The 19,151-nt window shown below is 40.9% G+C and overlaps 1 protein-coding gene across 4 annotated transcripts; it reads right to left on the reverse strand.

The window, feature by feature from the left end:
- Window positions 1-274: 274 nt before the first annotated feature.
- UEVLD (UEV and lactate/malate dehyrogenase domains) lies at window positions 275-18,511 on the reverse strand. Of its 4 annotated transcripts, XR_008449973.1 has the most exons (13): window positions 17,162-17,236; window positions 16,407-16,491; window positions 15,663-15,725; window positions 14,192-14,355; window positions 13,084-13,219; window positions 11,271-11,395; window positions 10,509-10,614; window positions 6,161-6,331; window positions 5,062-5,235; window positions 4,522-4,606; window positions 3,756-3,879; window positions 1,845-3,092; window positions 278-1,251 (listed from the first exon to the last, which is right to left on the reverse strand). XR_008449973.1 is itself a non-coding variant. In XM_054067232.1 (12 exons), exons 2-12 carry the CDS (start codon window positions 16,417-16,419, stop codon window positions 2,928-2,930), a joined length of 1,326 nt encoding a protein of 441 aa, XP_053923207.1. In that variant the 5' UTR covers window positions 16,420-16,551; window positions 18,440-18,498; the 3' UTR covers window positions 275-2,927. The 4 variants fall into 4 exon arrangements, 3 of the variants coding, with proteins under 3 accessions (XP_053923207.1, XP_009570125.2, XP_053923206.1); XM_054067232.1 differs by lacking the exon at window positions 17,162-17,236 and adding an exon at window positions 18,440-18,498 and having other exon boundaries at window positions 275-3,092; window positions 16,407-16,551; XM_009571830.2 differs by lacking the exon at window positions 17,162-17,236 and adding an exon at window positions 18,440-18,511 and having other exon boundaries at window positions 276-3,092.
- Between the last annotated feature and the right edge of the window lie 640 nt (window positions 18,512-19,151).

Here is a 19,151-nt window from a genome sequence, read left to right on the forward strand (position 1 = left end):
CAAACCACCGGGACCACTCGCATGAGAACAAATGCTCAGCGGCTGAACACAGAACACTTTGAAGAGCAACATAAAACCATAACTAAGAAATAAAAAACCCAAGCCAAAAGTCCAGCCACAGTGTTGTGTGCTTTGTTTTGAGAGAGCAGCAAAGTTAGTCACCTGCAGCCGTCGTTGATCCTGTCCTGTCACTGACAACCACAAAGGAAATCTTAAGTATTCCATGAAAAAAAAAAAAAACATTAATCTGAAATACCTAAGTTTTTTATCACTTTTTTAATTCTGAGATTAATACAAACCCAGAATTCCTTACGAGTCTGGGTCTTCATGAGATATAACTGGAAGGCACAAAGGAATAGATCATTCATTCTGACGCATTCCCACTTCTGCTTAAAAAGCTTCATTGATATTGAAGCAGTCACATCTCCAAACATAAACATGGAATTACATTCTCATGCTGCAGGCAGGAGTGGAGCCAACATCTCTGCCTGCATTGTGATGCGGAGGTATAACCAGGATGAACAGCCTCTTACCAGTGCAGTGCATCAAGAGTTTAAAATAGTAAAAACACCTTCACCTTAAAAACATCTGCTTTTTGATTCATCTAGAAATCCACACTCTGCTTTTTCACCACACCCTTGGCTTCCCCCACATCAGGTTACAGGTTCTGTTGCCTCCTCAATTAGGTGTACTCTCTTAAGGTTGATGTAAAGCTTACTGACATCAGCTGGCTTTGAATCAAGGCCTGAACTCACAGATACATCTGCATTAGGTTCACTGACAGATTTCATTCTTTATTTGAAACCCATGCCCCCTGTCCTCCCTTTCAGGACATATGCCTGTTCTGAAGCTGCACAGGCTGAGTGTTGTGTGTACGTACAGAGAGCTGCAGATGCTTTGGCGCTCTGAACATCCTTACAAAATAAGAGCAAACGAGTCATGACCATTAAGTCTCAGACATCAGTAAACATACAACAGAAATTCATATCCAACACTTCAGGTTTGAAGGATACTGCTTATGCCATGCTTTTAGCTTTTTCCCCACCTTAGTAAGACGCAGGAGCCCACTAACATAAGAGCATCTGTGACAGCCATGAAAGATCAAGCTATGGAACTGCATCCCCCAGGGCCCTGAAGAGCTGGGGTGCAGCCGTGTTCTAGACAAGCCCCCAGTGCAGCACTTGCAAACCACGAGTCTGTACACACTGGAGTTTCTGCAGAGCTGGACAAACCCCTCTCCTAGACTGTGTCCTAATAAAGTGCAAAGAGCAAAGAATAACACAAGAATCAGGCTATGATTAGCAACAAAAAGCCCAGGCAAAAGTCACCTGGTTTTAGGTAAAACATTCTTGCACCTTACCCTCCTCATGTTGACTACCAAAAGAGCACTTTCCAATTAAGAAATTACTGTGCAGTGCAGTATTAAATATTCTAACCCAAAACTGAAAAAGCACTTTTTGAAGGTAAAAAAACCTTCTTGCTTTTTATAGAACTCCATATATACTAAGGAAATCTCCAACTCCTGTGAGCAGACACTGGCATCCCTTGTGCTACCTTAGAGTTGTTGGAATAGTTTAACACAGCTATAATTACATCATTGTGGAGCCAACATATTGTCTTACATGATTTCCTCAGAATTCAAACTCATTATCAATTTAACGGAGGGAATGGGAAATGTTTATCAAAATCTTGTGTTCACGTCTCGACGCTGGAATATTAATTCTATACATGTTATGCAGTGCACTGCTGTAAATGTAGATGGATAGACTGCAGTAAAGAATTTTTTGTATCCCTTTCAGATGCAGCACACAGAGGTAGGTTCATCCACAAAATACCAATCTTACCTTCAAGTTCTGAAGCAATTCTGAAGCAAGATCTCCAGTGACAACACTTCTCGATGCACACACAAAAGATGGCTCTTTAGATACTCTGCTTTTGCACAGACATAACCACTTCTCCTGCCTGGATTTATGCATCACAAAAAAATAGAATCGTAGAATCATAGAATAGTTCGGGTTGGAAGGGACCTGAAAAATCATCTAGTTCCAACCCTTCAAGCCCAAAGAGTAATTATGAATAGAGAATCATTGTCAACCATACTATGCAATCCCAGCTGACAAAAGCTCACTTCCAGAATGGCAGGAACGTTCAGTGTCTGCATCACACTGTTTCTCAAACTTATAACAAAGTCTAAAAAAAAAAATCCTTCTTTTATATTTATTCCATCACTAATGCAGATGCACATGTGCGTGAAGTTATGCCCACTGAAACAACTGTTAGTATTTATGCCTCTAAAAGTCATGATACATTTTGTGAAATACTTGGAGAAATGATACTTCTGTTAGAGAGGTTTAAGCAGGAATTCCTTCAGTTCCACAGCACTCGGCATGCACTTCACTCTGAGCTGAAGCGAACAAACATTATGAAACACTCAGTGCTGTAAGAAAGTCTGGTCTTCTAACCTGCTGTATTAGAAGATGTTATTCAGCACAGAAGCCTCTAACTTCAGTGGACAGACAGAGTTGCTAAGCCACAAGCCATGCATGGAGAGCCAACCTGTGGAATCTGCATTTGATTAGCCAATTTATTTTTCCCTTGGTTTAACTCCCTTCTCTCCATCACTAATAAGCCACTGGTAGGTACAACAGTAAAGATCATACTGTGACAGGGGACGGGACAAGGGGGAATGGCCTCAAGCTCTTCCAGGGGAGGTTCAGGCTGGACATCAGGAGAAAATTTTTCACAGAAAGGGTCACTGGGCCCTGGCAGAGGCTGCCCAGGGAGGAGGTTCAGTCACCTTCCCTGGAGGGGTTTAAGGGATGAGTGGATGCGGTGCTCAGGGGCATGGTTTAGGGATTGATAGGAATGGTTGGACTCGATGATCCAGTAGGTCCTTTCCAACCTAGTGATTGTATGATTGTATGATTCTAGAGCTTCAGCTGCTGCTGAAGATCGTGAATTGATCCTGCACTGCTTTGCAGTTTCTCTTGCACCAGTGGATCTTCTTCTAGTTTGACCATTTCAGTCACTCCATTGGTTCCAAGAATACATGGTAGACTTAAGAATACTTCGCTGTTTATATTGCAATATCCCTGAAAAACACAAATACCGTCACATGGTTGCTTATTTCTGCTCTGTCCAAAGCATGGAACTACACAAAATAACTTGACTACTTTAATTAAGCAAGGATATTCCATCATATGGCATGTTTTCTATTATTTTAGATCCTAAGCAATGGGTTACTGTACAGAATCTGTAAAATATTACAGATAAAAAACCTTGAAGGATTCTACACTTGGAGGAGTGTCCCAATATACGTCTATCAGACCTCTGTAACACAGTCAAACCTTACGCTACAAAACACCATTTAACTAGTTTCTTAGGTAAAACAAGCAGCGACACTTGATTGTACAGTCTCATGAGTTCTTTTAGGTCTGAACAAAAGAAATTTAAAAACATAGCCAAATAGAGCTATCTGGGGAATATTTTTCAAGTTTTCATTACTCAATGTAATTTAAATTTACACTGTGGATTTTGTTTATTTTTAGGATCCGTATGGGAAAACTTACATTCTAGACTTACTTTGCAGTTTAAGAAACTTGTCACTCCTCCATATCTGCATTTAGTTAATAAACAATTAAAAACTTTACTTGAAAACATAATGATGAAATTATATTAATAAAATGATAAATTATTAATATCTATTTAATATATAATTAAAATTCTATTTCAAAATATATTAATAACACAATTACCTTTGCCAGAGTGGATACAGAATGAACCTTTCTTTTATCTTTCAGTATACTGTCAGTCAAATCAGCAACCGAGAGCCCAACAGACCACGATCTCTGACCTCTTCCCTTTAGAACTTCCATAGCTCTATGTAAACCAAGAAAAGGAGAAAAATCTGATGTTTAGATTTGAATTATTTCTACTTTGGTTTATATGTAAAACCCAAAAGACAGAGTAAGTGTACCATATTGGGTAAAGTGGTACTATAAAACCAAGATTCTCTTTTTTTGGAAAAGAACGGAAGGGAATTAAGAATTGCTTTAAAGAATTTCTTTATGTATATTTTACCCACACTAGTAACAATTTTCTTTTCTGTCAAAAGGTGTAACTAATACCTGGCTAATTAAATCGGGTACACTGACCCAAACGTGTACTTCGCTTTGAAGCAAACTGCTTCCACATGAGCTCTGAGAAAAGTGTGCCAGAAGGCCTGTCTACTATCTTTTTTTAAAAAACACAATTGAGCTGGCAGCTTTAATATTCTAGCGTATATTCTACAAAGCTTGTCTTGCCCTTAGATCTTCACAGGCACAATGATTCAGAGCTTCTCAAAAACAGTGGGTATATGCACATATATGAAAGTGAAAGACACTCAAACCTACAATTTCCTGTAAACTCAATAGGTTTTAGAGCAAACTTCATCCTCTTCAGAAAGAGCTGAAGAAAAAAAAGCTCTGTGAACATCAAATGCCTAAACAAGAAAAAGAAAAAAAATAAGATTATAATTACCTGTTAGCCACCTTTTCCCTTGAGTTACGATCAGCCATTCCTTCCCTTTTATTTGCAACTGAACTACAACTGGTCCACGATGGTACTAAATAGAAACAACCAACGTTTAAGTGTACATCTAAACAGTGACTAAAATTCAACTTTCCTTCCCCTGCAACAACCCAAATGTAGTTGATGACCTTCTAAGGTTCCCTGAACTGCTGAAATAAACCCTATAGAAGCACCTGGTCAGAGACACTTTTTCAAGACATAAGTAATATGTAATAATTCTTACATTAGAAGCAACCCATCCTATATTATGCCACATTTCTTTCTTCTTTTTTTTTCTTACTGCGACAAATGTCAAATAATTTTGCTACTGCTCCAGGTATACAGTCGCAGATACACAACAAAATTCTATTATTTAGAACCATTATTATGAAAATCTACCACCCTGCTTATGACTAGCTTCATTACTTTTCTCAATTGTTCTTTCACTACTGTATTACTTAAGCACTGTGAGGACATTATATACTCAGTCATAATAAAGTTTCACTTTACCTTTGTCTTCACCCTGTTCACCGATAATCCAAGCATCTTTTGCCAGCAACTGTGCTTTTAGAAGATTTGCCAGTATATACTGAAATCTCTCGGTATCTAGGTTGGCACCTACTCCAATGACTCTGCTTTTGGGAAACGCACTCAGCTTCCATGACACATATGTCATTATCTCAACTATATATGGAAAATATGTTGACAATGAAAGACCACTCAAAATTAAACACAACTGCAAGCTACGAATCACAATTACGAAAAACTTAGGACCAAGTTATTTACTTTAGAAAAGGTATAAGTGCATAAGAACATAGCTTACTTCAACCTAAAACATCAAGTCAAGTGGGGAGGAGGCAAAGACAATTCACAGCCCAAGTGAAATTTTAAGAGAATAGGACTGAAACTTCAGACAGAAGCATGCTGACTCATTCTACCCAAACTCTCACATGCTTCTAAATTTAATTCAACCAGTGTTTATTTTCATATGGCAAGCACTGTTTTCTCCACCTCTTCAGCCTTAAATGATGGGAAGGGTAAGAAGCACTTGAAAAACAAAAGGGCTGTCTTCAGCACATTTACAGGACTGAGTGGCTCACATGTACTTCCTTCCCTTTTAAGCAGTGGTTTTGCTTTGTCTTACTTCACAGTATCGCTGACCAGATGTTTTCCACCAAAACATAGATGCAATATTTACTATCGACACATTACGTACATTAGTGGTCTGTGAATCTGATCATATGGCACACAGCACACGTGCATGTATCCATACCACATACGAGAAGCACACACATAAAACTCACAACTGACAAGACAACAGCCAATGGATGCTATTCCTTCAGATACAGTGAAGCTGAAACTACGTACAGAAACATACAGGAATACATACCTTTTATACAAAACAAAGTATATTATTTTCTTTTATCTTGTTAACAGTAAAGAAAAAAACCTCAAAGACAGTGTCCTGCTCAAAGCTGAAAAGGAAAACATCTTTCAGAGTAGGAAGAATTTTTTACTAAGCGGGTGTATTTGGCAGTAATGTCTTTTTAAAACAGGCTGGAGAGAAAGCCAGCTGAGGAACAGAACATTAGGCAATGTACTAATTTACCTGGATGAGAAGCAACAAGAAGAACAGCGTTCTGACTGTAGTGTGATATTGCTGGGATAATTCCTCTGAACAAATCCACGTTGTTTTGTATGACATCAAGATAAGTCTGAGCGTTACCCAAATAATTAGCCGTAAGTACAACAACTTTTGAATCAGCTGAAGCAGAAAAATCTGAAAATATAAAGAAAATGTGGTTTTAAAATGTTCTATCAAGTTTTGGATGTAGAACAAAGAGCTGTCCTAAAGGCTGAATTGTAGCATACAGCTTATTTAGAGATTCTTCTCCCCTTTATCCCTGAATATGGATTTTGGGGCACTTCCACAGCACCTATAGAACACAGCTCTCCCACAGAACTACTTTTTTTCTGTTTCACAGCTGGCAAACATAGAAGGCAGACTGCAATTTGTCCTAGGTTACAGAGTAGAGACCAGAAAACATGTAGGTGGGGTTGACAGATAAGCTTGTTCAAGTTTTCCTGGCAAGAGAAAAAAAAAATACATCCACATAAAGGCTCCTTCACTTTTATTCTGATTTTTAAAGAAGGGGTAAGACTTTTACTCCTTCACCCAGGGCTTCTATATTTCTTACCTTACAGCTCAATCAAGGACAAGTGGACAACCATGAAGTGTTCCAAGAGTCTATTTATTAACTCCAAAGTCATGTCGTTATAAGACCAAGAAAACACAAAACTATGTTTAACGCAGAAATTCATAAGTCGCAGATGCCTTAAGTGGGTAACTCCGAATACCTAGGCATCATACAGGTGATCGTTTTGGACACAGAAACAACGTATTTTGACTGTCACACCACTGCTGCAACCAGCTGAAAGCCAAAGTGGAGTCCTTGTGCACTGACAAATTAGAAGCATACTAAGTAGGATATAATTTGGCAAAAACCAGGAGGAGTTGGAAGCTACTGTGCCGCTAGAAAGCTATGACCTGATTGCCGTTACTGAAACTCAGTGGGACAAGTCCCATCCATGACTGGAGTGTGGCTAAGAACGGCTACAGGCTGTTCAGAAGGGATAGGCTGGGAAGGAGGGGTGGAGGAGTTGCCCTCTATATCGGGAAATGGATAGAGTGTGAAGAGCTTCCCTGAAGAACATCCACGAACAGGTCGAAAGCTTATGGGTGAGAATAAGAGACTGAGACAACAAAGGGAACATTGTGGTTGGTTCGTGTCTAACAGGCCACCTGATCAAGGGGAGCCTATTGATGAAGTCTGCTTCCTCCAGCTACAGGAGGCTTCACACTTGCAAGCTCTCATCCTACTGGGGGACTTCAACCACCCTGATGGCTGCTGGAAAAGTAGCACACCAAGCTGTAGGTGATCCAGGAGACTCCTAGAGTACATCAATGATAACTTCTTAACCCAAGTTAATAGACACCCCTACCCGAGGTGATGCAATACTGGACCTGATGGTCACCAATGCAAGTAAGCTCATCAGTGACACCAAAATTTGAGGCAGTCTGGGCTGCAGTGATCACGCATTGGTGGAGTTCAAGGTCCCGAGGGATATGGGACAGGTGAGGAGTATAGTAGAGACCCTAAATTTTAGGAAAGCATAACTCCTTGGAAATGGTGGTCAGGGATGAAGGAGAGCAGAACAGAGCTGGCATTTAAGTGTGCTTTCCACAGAGCAAAAAAGCGCTCAGTCCCCAGCTGAAATCAGGTATGGAAGGGAAGAGACTGGCGTTGCTGAGTTGAAACCTGCTGGTCAACACGAAGAGCAAGACAGTGCTGCACAGGCAGTGCAAGCAGGGACAGGTATCTTGGTAAGAGTATAGGGACACTGCCCGGTTGTGTAGGAGTGGGGTCAGAAGACCAAGGCACAGCTGAAGCTGAACTTGGCAAGGGAAGCAAAGAATAACAAGATGGGCGTCTATAGGTATGTCAGCCAGAAAAGGAAGGTTAAAGAGAATGTACCCTCCTTGACCCGCCCATGAACAAAACTCGTGACCTCCAATCAACAGACAAGGAGAAGGCTGAGGTACTCAACAACTTTTTTGCCTCAATCTTCACTGGCAACTGCTCTCCTCACCCCTCCTGGGTCAATGGACAACAAAAGGGGATCACGGGGGTACTGCCCCTCCCACTATACGGGAAGATCAGGTTTGTGACCACCTGAGGAACTTAAGAATATATACAAGTCTATGCGACCTGACAAGATGCATCCCAGAATCCTGAGGAAACTGGCCAATGTGATTGCCAAGCCACTCTCCACGATATTTGGAAAGTCATGGCAGTCAGGGAACATCACTGGTGACTGGAAGAAGGGCAATGCTGTGCCCATTTTTAAAAAGGGTAGAAAAGATGAACTACCAACCTGTCAGTCTCACTTCTGTGCCTGGGAAGATCATGGAATAGATCCTCCTAGAAGCTCTGCTAAAGCACATGGAGGACAAGGAGGTGATTAATGGCAGCCAGCATGGCTTCACCAGGGCAAGTCTTGCCTGACCAACCTAGTGGTTTTCTGTGATGGGGTGACCACAGCAGTGGTCACAGGAAAAGCAATGGATGTGATCTATCTGGGCTGCTGTAAAGCCTTTGATGTGGTGCCTCACAACACCCTTCTCTTTAAATTGGAAAGATCTGGATTTGACAGGTGGACTGTTCCGTAGATAAGGAACTGGTTGGATAGTTGCATTCAAAGAGCAGAGGTCAGTGGCTCAATGTCCAAATGGAGATCCATAACAAGTGGTGTCCCTCAGGGGTCCATGCTGAGACCAGAGCTGTTTAATGTTATCATTGATGATACAGACAGCAAGATCGAGTGCACTCTCAGCAAGTTTGCAAATGAAACCAAGTGAGTGGTGCGATTGTCACATCAGAAGGACAGGATGTCATCCAGAGGGACCTGGACAAGCTGGAGAAGTGGGCCTCTGTGAACCTCATGAGGTTCAACAGGGCCAAGTGCAAGGTCTTACATGTGGATCAGGACAATCCGCAGTTTCAATATGGGCTCAGGAATGACATGATTAGGAGCAGCCCAGCGGAGAAGGACTTGAGGGAGCTGGTTGATAAGAAGCTCAACATGAGCCAGCAATGTGTGCTTGCAGCCCAGAAAGCCAACCGTATCCTGGGCTGCAACAAAAGAGTAGCCAGCAGGGCAAGGAAGGCGATTCTGCCCCTCTGATTCACTCTCATGAGATCCCAGCTGGAGTATTGTGTACAGTTCTGGAATCCTCAACATCAAAAGGATATGGAACTGCTGGAATGGGTCCAGAGGAGGGCTACGAACATGATCAGAGGGCTGGAGCACCTCTGTTATGAAGACAGGCTGAGAGAGTTGGGGTTGTTCAACCTGGAGAAGACAGGACTCCAAGGAGACCTTATAGCAACCTTACAGTACCTGAAGGGGGCCTACAGGAAAGCTGGAGAGGGGCTATTCATAAAGGCTTGTAGTGATAGAACAAGGGGTGAACGTGTACAAACTAGAGCGGGGCAGATTTAGGCTTGATATAAGGAAGAATTTCTTCACCACAGGTGAGGCACTGGAACAGGTTTCCCAGTGAAGTTGTGGATGCCCCATCCCTGGAGGTGTTCAGGGCCAGGTTGGATGGAGCCTTGGGCAGCCTGATCTAGTGGGATGCCCCTGCCCATGGCAGAGGGGTTGAAACTAGATGATCGTTAAAGTCCCTTCCAACCTTAACTATTCTATGATTCTGGGCTGTGAGCGCACATTGCTGGCTCAATAGCTTCCCAAATGGAAGAACTTCTGAGCTGCATCACCTCAGCCTCTGCAACTAAGACCATCAAAACCTGTAGCCATCACCACCAATTATGGAGACATGGCATCAACTCTATTGAACTGTGCACTCATAGGTAGTCCAGGATGAGATTGTTAAGAACTAATTGTTGGAATATGCAGTGATAATGAGTAAGAACTAACTATTGGCCATTTCCATGTTTAATGAACATCAATCTAGGAAAGCAGTATTTTGAAACTTAGCTTTATTTATCAGCCTTTTTAACCCTGCTCTCACAGCTATCTCTAATTCCTTAACATACATATATTTTTGCACCCTTCCTTCCCTCTCTCCACCCATGACACTGAAGTACTAGGTTGGCTTCTCTATATTTCTGCAAGAGTCAAATTTCATCATTAGCCTCTTACTCTCGAAGTACAGACTTGCACACCTCTACCTCTATAAAGAGAGCAATAAAATCTTGAAATAAAAAGTGATGCAAGCTTTGCCAATCCTCCCCTTCCCAATCTTACCCTGAAATGATAACGACATCCTTTTAAAAAGATGGCCTCTATTCCAGAGCACCTCTGTGTCCTGCTCTCATTAAAATGAGCACAAGTACATTATTTGCGCCCATGCCAGCAACAACATCCAATACCTTTGCTGATCTCCACATTTGGCAGAGCAAAGATCTCCAAGTCCATGGTCCCTCCTTTTGCTGCGCCTTCAGAAAGATCCAAAAGAATCACCTTGTCTGCAGCACCCTGTATGAATAAAAATAATGCAGATCAAAAAGAAAACAATCCCAAATCTGTTCCTGAGGGGGAGAGGAATGAAAGCCAGTATTCCTTCAATTCCACTGTTTGTTGTACTGTATATAACACAAACAAAATTACTGATCAAAATTACTGTCAAATCACAAGAAAAAATAATTCAATTTAGTGAGTTTAATTGGAGGATAATGCATTGTGAATGCAAACATAAATAAATAATAAACTCACTCATAAATAAATAAAGAACTCACAAAAACATCTCTGGGAAGTTATAAATGTTGATGTTACTGTTTCCTCTGAGCTGCAATGAAGTAAGACCATCTACTGGTAGACTATAGACTATCCTTATCCAGAGGACTATGAGATTCTAATTTTAAGAGGCTTCCCCTCAGGCAAGAATCCTTTAACTAAGGATTTTTGAAATAAATGAATTCAATATGCAGCCCTTTGCATCTAAAAAGCTGACAGAGAAAACAGGGCAGAAACTAACACTTCTGTGAGTCTGTAACCTAACCGAAGAGGCAAATGACATAAGAAGTGACATGGCTATTAAAACTGCTGAGTGATTTCAATGTGTGAGATGCTAAAAGCTAAATTGGAAGCCTCTCTGTTAATTTGATCTGTTGCTATTTACAATAATTATGTACCTTTGCTGCAACGGTTAGCACACATGCAATGCCAAGATCTCCAGCTCCAACAACAGTAATTTTGTTAAAACATCCTTCATTTTTGCCTCCATCATTTTTATTCTTGGATTTCATATCAGTCTCTCCTACAATTAAAAACACAAACTTAAGTGCTGGTCCACACCATATCAATACAAGTATTGCTGCATCACAAAGGATCACAGTTTTGACACAGTTAAACCAAATTACATAAACTTTTTCAAAATTGTGGTCAAGCCTGACCACAGAAAATTCACCACAACTTGCAAGGTGTAAAATACAAATATTCCTTTCTGCATGGGCATGTGTCTTCACTAAACAGAAAATAAGAGCACGAGAATAGCAAGAAGCTAGACACTAGGACCACACTAGGACCACACAAACAATACTTCTTTTGCTACTGTTACAGGGGTGAAGATAGAACATGATCCTAAAATTTTAAGAGATTTCATATTTTGAGACAATATGCAAAATAGAATTTGATTAAAATACAATGATCTGAGGTTGTTTATAACACAACAATTCTCATTCTAAGTATAATGCAGAGAGATTTATAACAACTATTAAGATTGATTGACCAGAAATATGCATTGTGTGCACACGTGTGTGCTCACAAGCATGTACGTGTATACAGTTACCAGAAGAAACAGCAGAAAAGGGCTAAAGGGAAACATTCGCATTAGTTGCCACAGATCACCATCTGCAATTTCACTACAAGAAGGAAGATGAAAGGACTGACCTGAAGAATATGTGTCAGGATGAAGAACAACAGGACTGAAGCCATAAAATACCAAGAGAAGGAAAACTTGGTAACTGTGAAATTGAGGAATTTTACCCAAGACTTACAATGGGTGAGATAAAGCAATGAGGCATAAAAGCTAAATAGCATCTACTCCCCAAAGGTGTAAGACAGGTCTGAAATCAGCTTGTCACTACTGAACAAGAACCCAAGAGACGTAATATAGGTGCATCACACAGCACTCCTTGTTCTCAGTGCTGGACACCAGTGCTTGCAGTCAGACGGGTCTCATGGCTTGCAACTGTGGATGTGAGAGAGTGAGTGAATGAGAACTCAGAGAATCATAGAATGGTTTGGGTTGGAAAGGACCTTGAAGATCATCCAGATCCAACCCCTCTGACAAGGGCAGGGACAACTTCCACTACGTTATGTCATTCAGAGCCTGGCTTTGAACACCTCCAGGGATGGAGCACCCATGACTTCTTCAGGCATACTATTCCAGTTCCTCACCGCCCTCACAGTAAAAAAATTTCTTCCTAATATCTCATCTAATTCCTCCCTCTTTCACTTTAAAACTGTTACCCCTCAACATATCACTACACTCCCTGATTGGTGCCAGTGTCTCTCCTGATGCAATGGGTGTTTCCTTTCCAGACTGCAGAGCCATGAAGTGGTTCCACAAGGGCACCTCAGAATGAATGACTGATTGGATAAATCGACTTGTTTATAACAAAATCACACTTCTCATCCACAAGATCTCACATTTGAGTTCCGCTGCAGTGATTTCCAAGAAACAAGTAGCACCAAGCCTACAGCATTTTTCAGTAGGCTTAATGCAAACATCCAAAATGTGCTGCTTATTCAAGTAAAGAGAATCTGATTGCTCTGTTCAAAAACAAGCACTTCAGATTAAACAAATACCAAACAGTGTGAACATGCAAACACAAAAAATTCAGATAATACATCCATTTAGGCATCTTCATGATATCAAGTAATAACAATAAATGAAACATATATTGTATAACATTACAAAGAAGTATATGAAAACATCCACACCTTCAGTAATCTTTGCAATGTAGGAGAGAAGTTCTGATCGCCTGGCTGCATCAGAAGATGACAGTGAATACAAAGGAAGCTCTTCCTCAAATTTTGCTATCATTTCCTTGATTAGTCCAATAACAGTTGATTTAGGCTGAAATACAGAAATATCGAAGATAAAACAGTTCACTAGCTATTTAATATAGTGGTAACAGCTTTAAGCTACAGTAGTTCACAAGAGAACGACAGCTATATAAAATTCAATCAAATTATAAATATTGACATCCTATAACATTTACATAAACACTTAAGGGAAATGAAAGCATCACTTCTTGACAGGATACTTTCCAAACAGGAGTATGGATTAAAAAGAATTTAACAAAAAGGAATTATAAAACTATAATTATGAGTACTACTGTTATTTCGAAGACACCCATGAACATACGGAAGCCTTTGATGTAGCCACAATAGGCAGGAGAAATCATAACGAGGGGAAAGATGGTTTAGTGTTCTCAGATAAGCTTAATTGTCCAGAGTTTTGACAATTCAGTCTTTCTTAGGGCAAAACACACAGTGAAGTCAGCAGAAGTTCCCATGGCAATTTCTGTTTCGATAATGTAAAATATATTCCACTCATTTCAGAAAATTATCATATTTAATACAGTGCATAAAATAATTCCGTGACAGCATTGACTTTAGATTCTCTATGCCAATGTTTCGGAGTTCTGCTGAGACATAATCCAAAAGGTAGAAATGTCCATTGAACTTTCTTGAGGGTTACTCACCCAGTCTAGTATTATTATTCACTGTTCAGAGCAACAAATGGAAATATCATGAGGCTTTTACTGCTTTGTAATGAAGTCAGTCACCTTTTTTTAAGCTTATAATAATTTTCCTTACAATCATTTTATAACTTCCTTTACAATAGCTTCACTGTCTGAAAGCTGTAATTTTAAGAGACAAAGTTCTGTTTCTCTTTGCATAATCATCACATATTTAAGATTAACAAAAATGTGCAGAAAACAAAAAGCCCTGAACCCCACCCGCTCCTCCCCACTGATGTCTATATGATACCATGCATTATTTCCAAATACTTCCCTCCCCTTTCACCCACGCCACCTCTTACATGGCTCCAGTTCTGCAGGTATGGCAAATAAATCCTGCCATGAGCATCAACATGCTTTCCCACTGAAATGCCCATGTTCATAGTCGGCTTCAAAAAGCAAATGGGTGGAGCAAAGGGATGAGAATCCAGAATCCACAGCTGAATAGGTATGTTATAGGAATTACCTGTTCAACACAAAATAAAAGCCGTTACTAGCTTCTGCATTTAGAAAACACACCAAAAACCTGTAGTGTGTGTATGTGACTCACATTTCATAATAACAAAGAAAAAAGGCTTGACAGATCACTTTATAGATTCACACTGGCAAGTGTTTATGTTACTTCAGCTGCTTAACAAAAACAGACTTGTCTGGATCAACTCGAAGTGCTACTGACTGTGTCTTTCTTAACACAAAGCTTTGTTTTTGTTTCCCAGGGTATTATATCAGCCAATGTGTCCCCTTTTCCAGGCAAAGAAATATCTTGCAGCTTTGTGCTTATTTTAAGACTCAACAGCTGAAGCAAAGAGGCATCTATTAAGATCTTTACCTCAGACTTCAAAGGCTTTAAGTTAAAAATAAAAGAAATATCTACTAGTTATTTTTGGACACTGCCTATACAAGCATAATGTTGTCCAAAAAGTTAAGAGTCATCACCCAGACTGCAAATAGCCAATCTCGCAGGCTAAGTCAAGACACTGATTTTATTACAGAGTTGCACAAGTCTGGGTGCTCGCTGGCTTTCCACAAATGAAGGCCGCTGGACAGGAGCATCTGGGCTCAACTTATTACAAAAGTTATGAAGTGAATACATGCCAAGTACTCCCCTCTACAAATGATTCATTAGTGATTACATAAAATTACAGGTGGTTTTATCCTACAAGTTTTCTACTACTCAGGCTCAGTGAGTAGGGGCCTGCTCCTGGAGGTGGGTTTCTTATGTTCCTCTGCCAGACTGGCAGACCTGATGACAGAGCTGTCAGGAACATGTGCCCCCCTGCAGATGTGCAAGATGTTCTCTCTCAGATCTTCTGGTTCTTTATTCTTTAATTGCACAAGGTGCACATGTGCAAGACATACTTTGTCAGGATGTATTTCATCAGATTCTCTGGGTGTTTTGTTCTTTTAATTACAGTAGAGCTTCTTATTTAATTTGATTTAACACTAACAAATGTTACTCTCTTCTGCTGATTGCTTATGAAGATGTTTAGAACACTACACTATTGCAACCAAAGAGTTTGCCTACATAGTCCCAAACTACGTGATTTTGTTAGTAGTTAACTGACTCATCTAATTAATACCACGTTATTTCAGCATCTCTGCATGCACAGACATTTTATTTATGCAGCAGAAGTAGCTTCTGCCAATTCATGCAAAGTCCTTCATAGCTGCAAAGCTATAAAGAAGCTGCACAGAACACTGTTAAGAGGCAGTACCCAACACATTTTACAATTGGAGTCAACTGGTAAGGTAATTATATTTGATTTATCTTACCATATTTCACTGGAATAGTACCACTAAAATTCAGGAGGTCCTTCTGGGATCCATCCTTGAAGGCTGAAATTAAAATGTAACTTTAAATAATAATAATGATTAATGAATAATAATAAATCCATTTGAATCTAGCACTGCAATCCCACTCTAATCTACCAATATGCAGTGCTAATTTCTCTTCAGAAATAAAATATACTGCTCCTGAAAGTAATGTTACAAAGGTCACCCCTCCCTTTTGGAAATAATTCCTTAATGGAATCTTAATGAAAATTGCATTGGTACAACTAAGTACATCATCAGTCTGAAAATCCCTTGTCCCGAGTAATTCTGGTGGTGTAAGAACTTTCAGTTAGGCTGAGGGATTCTGGAAGTTACAGTTAAAGACATCAAAAGACATCAGAATGCTAAAGACATTAAAATGCTTCCAATACAGTCATGGGACATGGAAAAAAATGCTGTGACATATAAAGAATTCAAAAGAGCATCAATCTTCTATAATTACTGACAAATCAAAATAAAATTCAATTTAGTGAATGAGTCACTTATGTTTTTATATGTTTGCATTCTTGGAAAAGCTTTCAAAAATAGTAAAATGACATGAGAAATTTTACTGCAAGTCAAAATAAAGATAGGAACACAAATGAAATATATTCACACTACTCTAGATTTTATTATACACTGTCTGAATTTATGGCAAGTAAGAATCCCCCACAATTAGTTCAAAGTAACCGCATCGCTTCTTACTGTATGTGCTCATGGAGAACGTGAAGTTTGGGTAGGTCTTGTTAACATTCTTTAATTCTTCTATGGTCAGGTCTCTGAACTTATACTAGGAAGGGGGAAGAAGAAGTAGTCAGAAGAAAATGTCTCATTTCAAAGGCTTCTTCTTCTATTACCAGAAATAGGGAAAAAGAACCACAAGAAGGTAGAAACAGAAGAGGAAGATGTTATAATAATTACTCGTAGTATCAAAAATAGTTTTGGTGTGAAAAAATTAAAAAAAAAATTGATACCAAAAAAGCTTTAAAGTTATTGCAGGGCTGCTAGTGCTACATTAGAACTCAAATTCTGACCATCACTCCTTATATACCATTCCCTTCCCTTCCCTTTCATCTGGGTGAGCAGAAGCTTAATAAAATTTAGTCTCCTCTGCACACAATAATTAAAAACAATATAAGAGTATAAACCTCTCAGAAAAAAAAAGTTATCTTGCTACTAACAGTTACTCAAATCCACATGCACATGTCTAAAAATCTGTCAATTTCCACAAATGTATTAAACTTGTTAGTGATCAGCCTTTGAGAATTATTTCCATGTTTAACCTGTCCTTCAGAGCCGAGAAAACTCAAACAAAATAATGCATCCCTCTTTCTCGCACACAGAAAAACCTTCCCATAGATTAACAGAAATACCAATGCTTGAAATGTGATCCGAAACTAATTATCAGCAAGAATGAATCACTGCTACTTCATTTACACTGTTCCAAGCCAGTCCAATACCTGAACTTCCAAGAGATTTGCATCCTCCCACACCTGAAAGTTATGAGGAATATTTTTCATTTCCTAGATCCCCTCTCATTTTACGAATCATAGAATCACCACGTTGGAAAGGACCCACTGGATCATCAAGTCCAACCATTCCTAACACTCCCTTAAACCATGTCCCTAAGCACTTCATCAACCCATTCCTTGAACACCTCCAGGGAAGGTGACTCGACCACCTCCCTGAGCAGCCTGTTCCAGTGCCCGATGACCCTTTCTGTGAAGAATTTTTTTCTGATATCTAACCTGAACCTCCCCTGGCGGAGCTTCAGGCCGTTCCCCCTTGTCCTGTCCTCAGTCACTTGGGAGAAGAGGCCAGCTCCCTCCTCTCCACAACCTCCTTTCAGGTAGTTGTAGAGAGTAATAAAGTCACCCCTCAACCTCCTCTTCTCCAGGCTAAACAACCCCAGCTCTCTCAGCCACTCCTCGTAAGACTTGTTCTCCAGCCCCCGGAAGTCTGGGGTTGTCCTGGAACCCTCACCTAAGTAAATAGAACTGCGGCCTGGCAATGGCTTAAAGAGCTGCTCTCTGTGCTGGAATACTTGTCGCAAAGTAGTAGCTAAGATCCACAAGCTCTTCCGCGAGGCGCCCTGCCAGAAACAGCAGCGATTAACAGAAACAGCTGTGTGGATGCTACGATCGTTTTCCGCTTTGTACAAGAAAAAACAAAGCTGCCAAAAAGAAACACCTTTTAATCAGCTTCTCCACATTCGGTCTTACTGGATGCTGCAAAGTTCCACCGGCAGGGACACCTCCCACCAGACCAGGCTGCCCAAGACCCCATCCAACCTGGCCTTGAACACCTCCAGGGATAGGGCAGCCACAACTTCCCTGGGCAACCTGTGCCAGTGCCTCAACACCCTCATCGCGAAGAAATTCTTCCTTATCTCTAGTCTAAATCTGCCCCTCTCCAGTTTATACCCATTGCCCCTTGTCCTATCACCACAAGCCTTTGTGAACAGTCCCTCCCCAGCTTTCCTGTAGCCCCTTCAGCTACTGAAAGGTCGCTATAAGGTCTTCTCGGAGCCTTCTCCAGGCTGAACAACCCCAACTCTCTCAGCCTGTCCTCATACGGGAGGTGCTCCAGCCCTCCCCTGTTTGCAGCCTCCTCTAGACCCGCGGGACCCTTCACCTCCCGGGGTGGGGGACGAGCCCGATCCCTGCACGCTCCGCCCCCTCCGTTCCTTTCCAACCCTCGTGAAGCCCCACCACTTCCCTCAGCGCCCCCTTCCTCACCTTGCCCAGCTGCTGCCTCAGCGCCTCCTCCGAGAGCGCCATGGCGGGCGGCGCCGCTCCCAGCAGCCCCCGCGCGGGGCAGCCACCTCCTCCGCCTCAGAGCGCCCACCCTGCCCCTTCCTCCCCGTCTTCGTCCTTTTCTCGGGAGTGCCCCTCGTCTGCTTCTCCGCTCAGGCCTGCCCTCCGTCAGGGACCACCCCGAAAAACAAAGAGATTTCCACTCCATAACCACTGTGGTTAAGGAGGTTTATTCAGCGCTGGAGGAGTACTGGGATTTGTCCTCTGAGTGCTTCTACCCAACAGTGATTTCAGGGAGTTTTATATTGAAGGAAAGAATAAATCATTAAGAATAGTAAGAATCAAATCTTGGCCAGCTTGCAGTAAGAAAGAATGTGATTGTAACAGGAGTTTAGCTTTGTGAGAATTAATTGATAAGTTTTGCTGCAGCTGATTTGTACGTTTAATTATCTCTTCATAGAAATCTGTCTTGTAAGATGTAGCTCTTTCAGGCCAAGAGATAACCTGTCTCAGGGCTGTGAGAGTTCATTGGTGTGCTTGGTTGTCTTGTAAGATGCAGCTGTTGTAGGAGATAACCTGAAGGGAGTCTCCAGACATGGTTAGATAATAATAATAAAAAAAAAGAGCACTCTTTGAGGATTCATGTGGTTCTTTGTCTAAAACTAGTATATATACCCACTGCTTTTGTAAGATG

Source organism: Cuculus canorus, chromosome 5, assembly GCF_017976375.1.
Source record: "Cuculus canorus isolate bCucCan1 chromosome 5, bCucCan1.pri, whole genome shotgun sequence".
Classification (NCBI taxonomy): Eukaryota; Metazoa; Chordata; class Aves; order Cuculiformes; family Cuculidae; genus Cuculus; species Cuculus canorus.

Bases quoted from the DNA above. Each gene is read 5' to 3' on its own strand.
- UEVLD (XM_054067231.1), bottom strand. From the start codon at position 17,221: ATGAAAAATATTCCTCATAACTTTCAGGTGTGGGAGGATGCAAATCTC. The intron at 14,356-15,662 runs GTAAGATAAATC...TGTGTTGAACAG, and splicing joins TACTATTCCAGTGAAATATG to GTAATTCCTATAACATACCT. The intron at 4,607-5,061 runs GTAAAGTGAAAC...GTTTCTATTTAG, and splicing joins TGAACAGGGTGAAGACAAAG to TACCATCGTGGACCAGTTGT.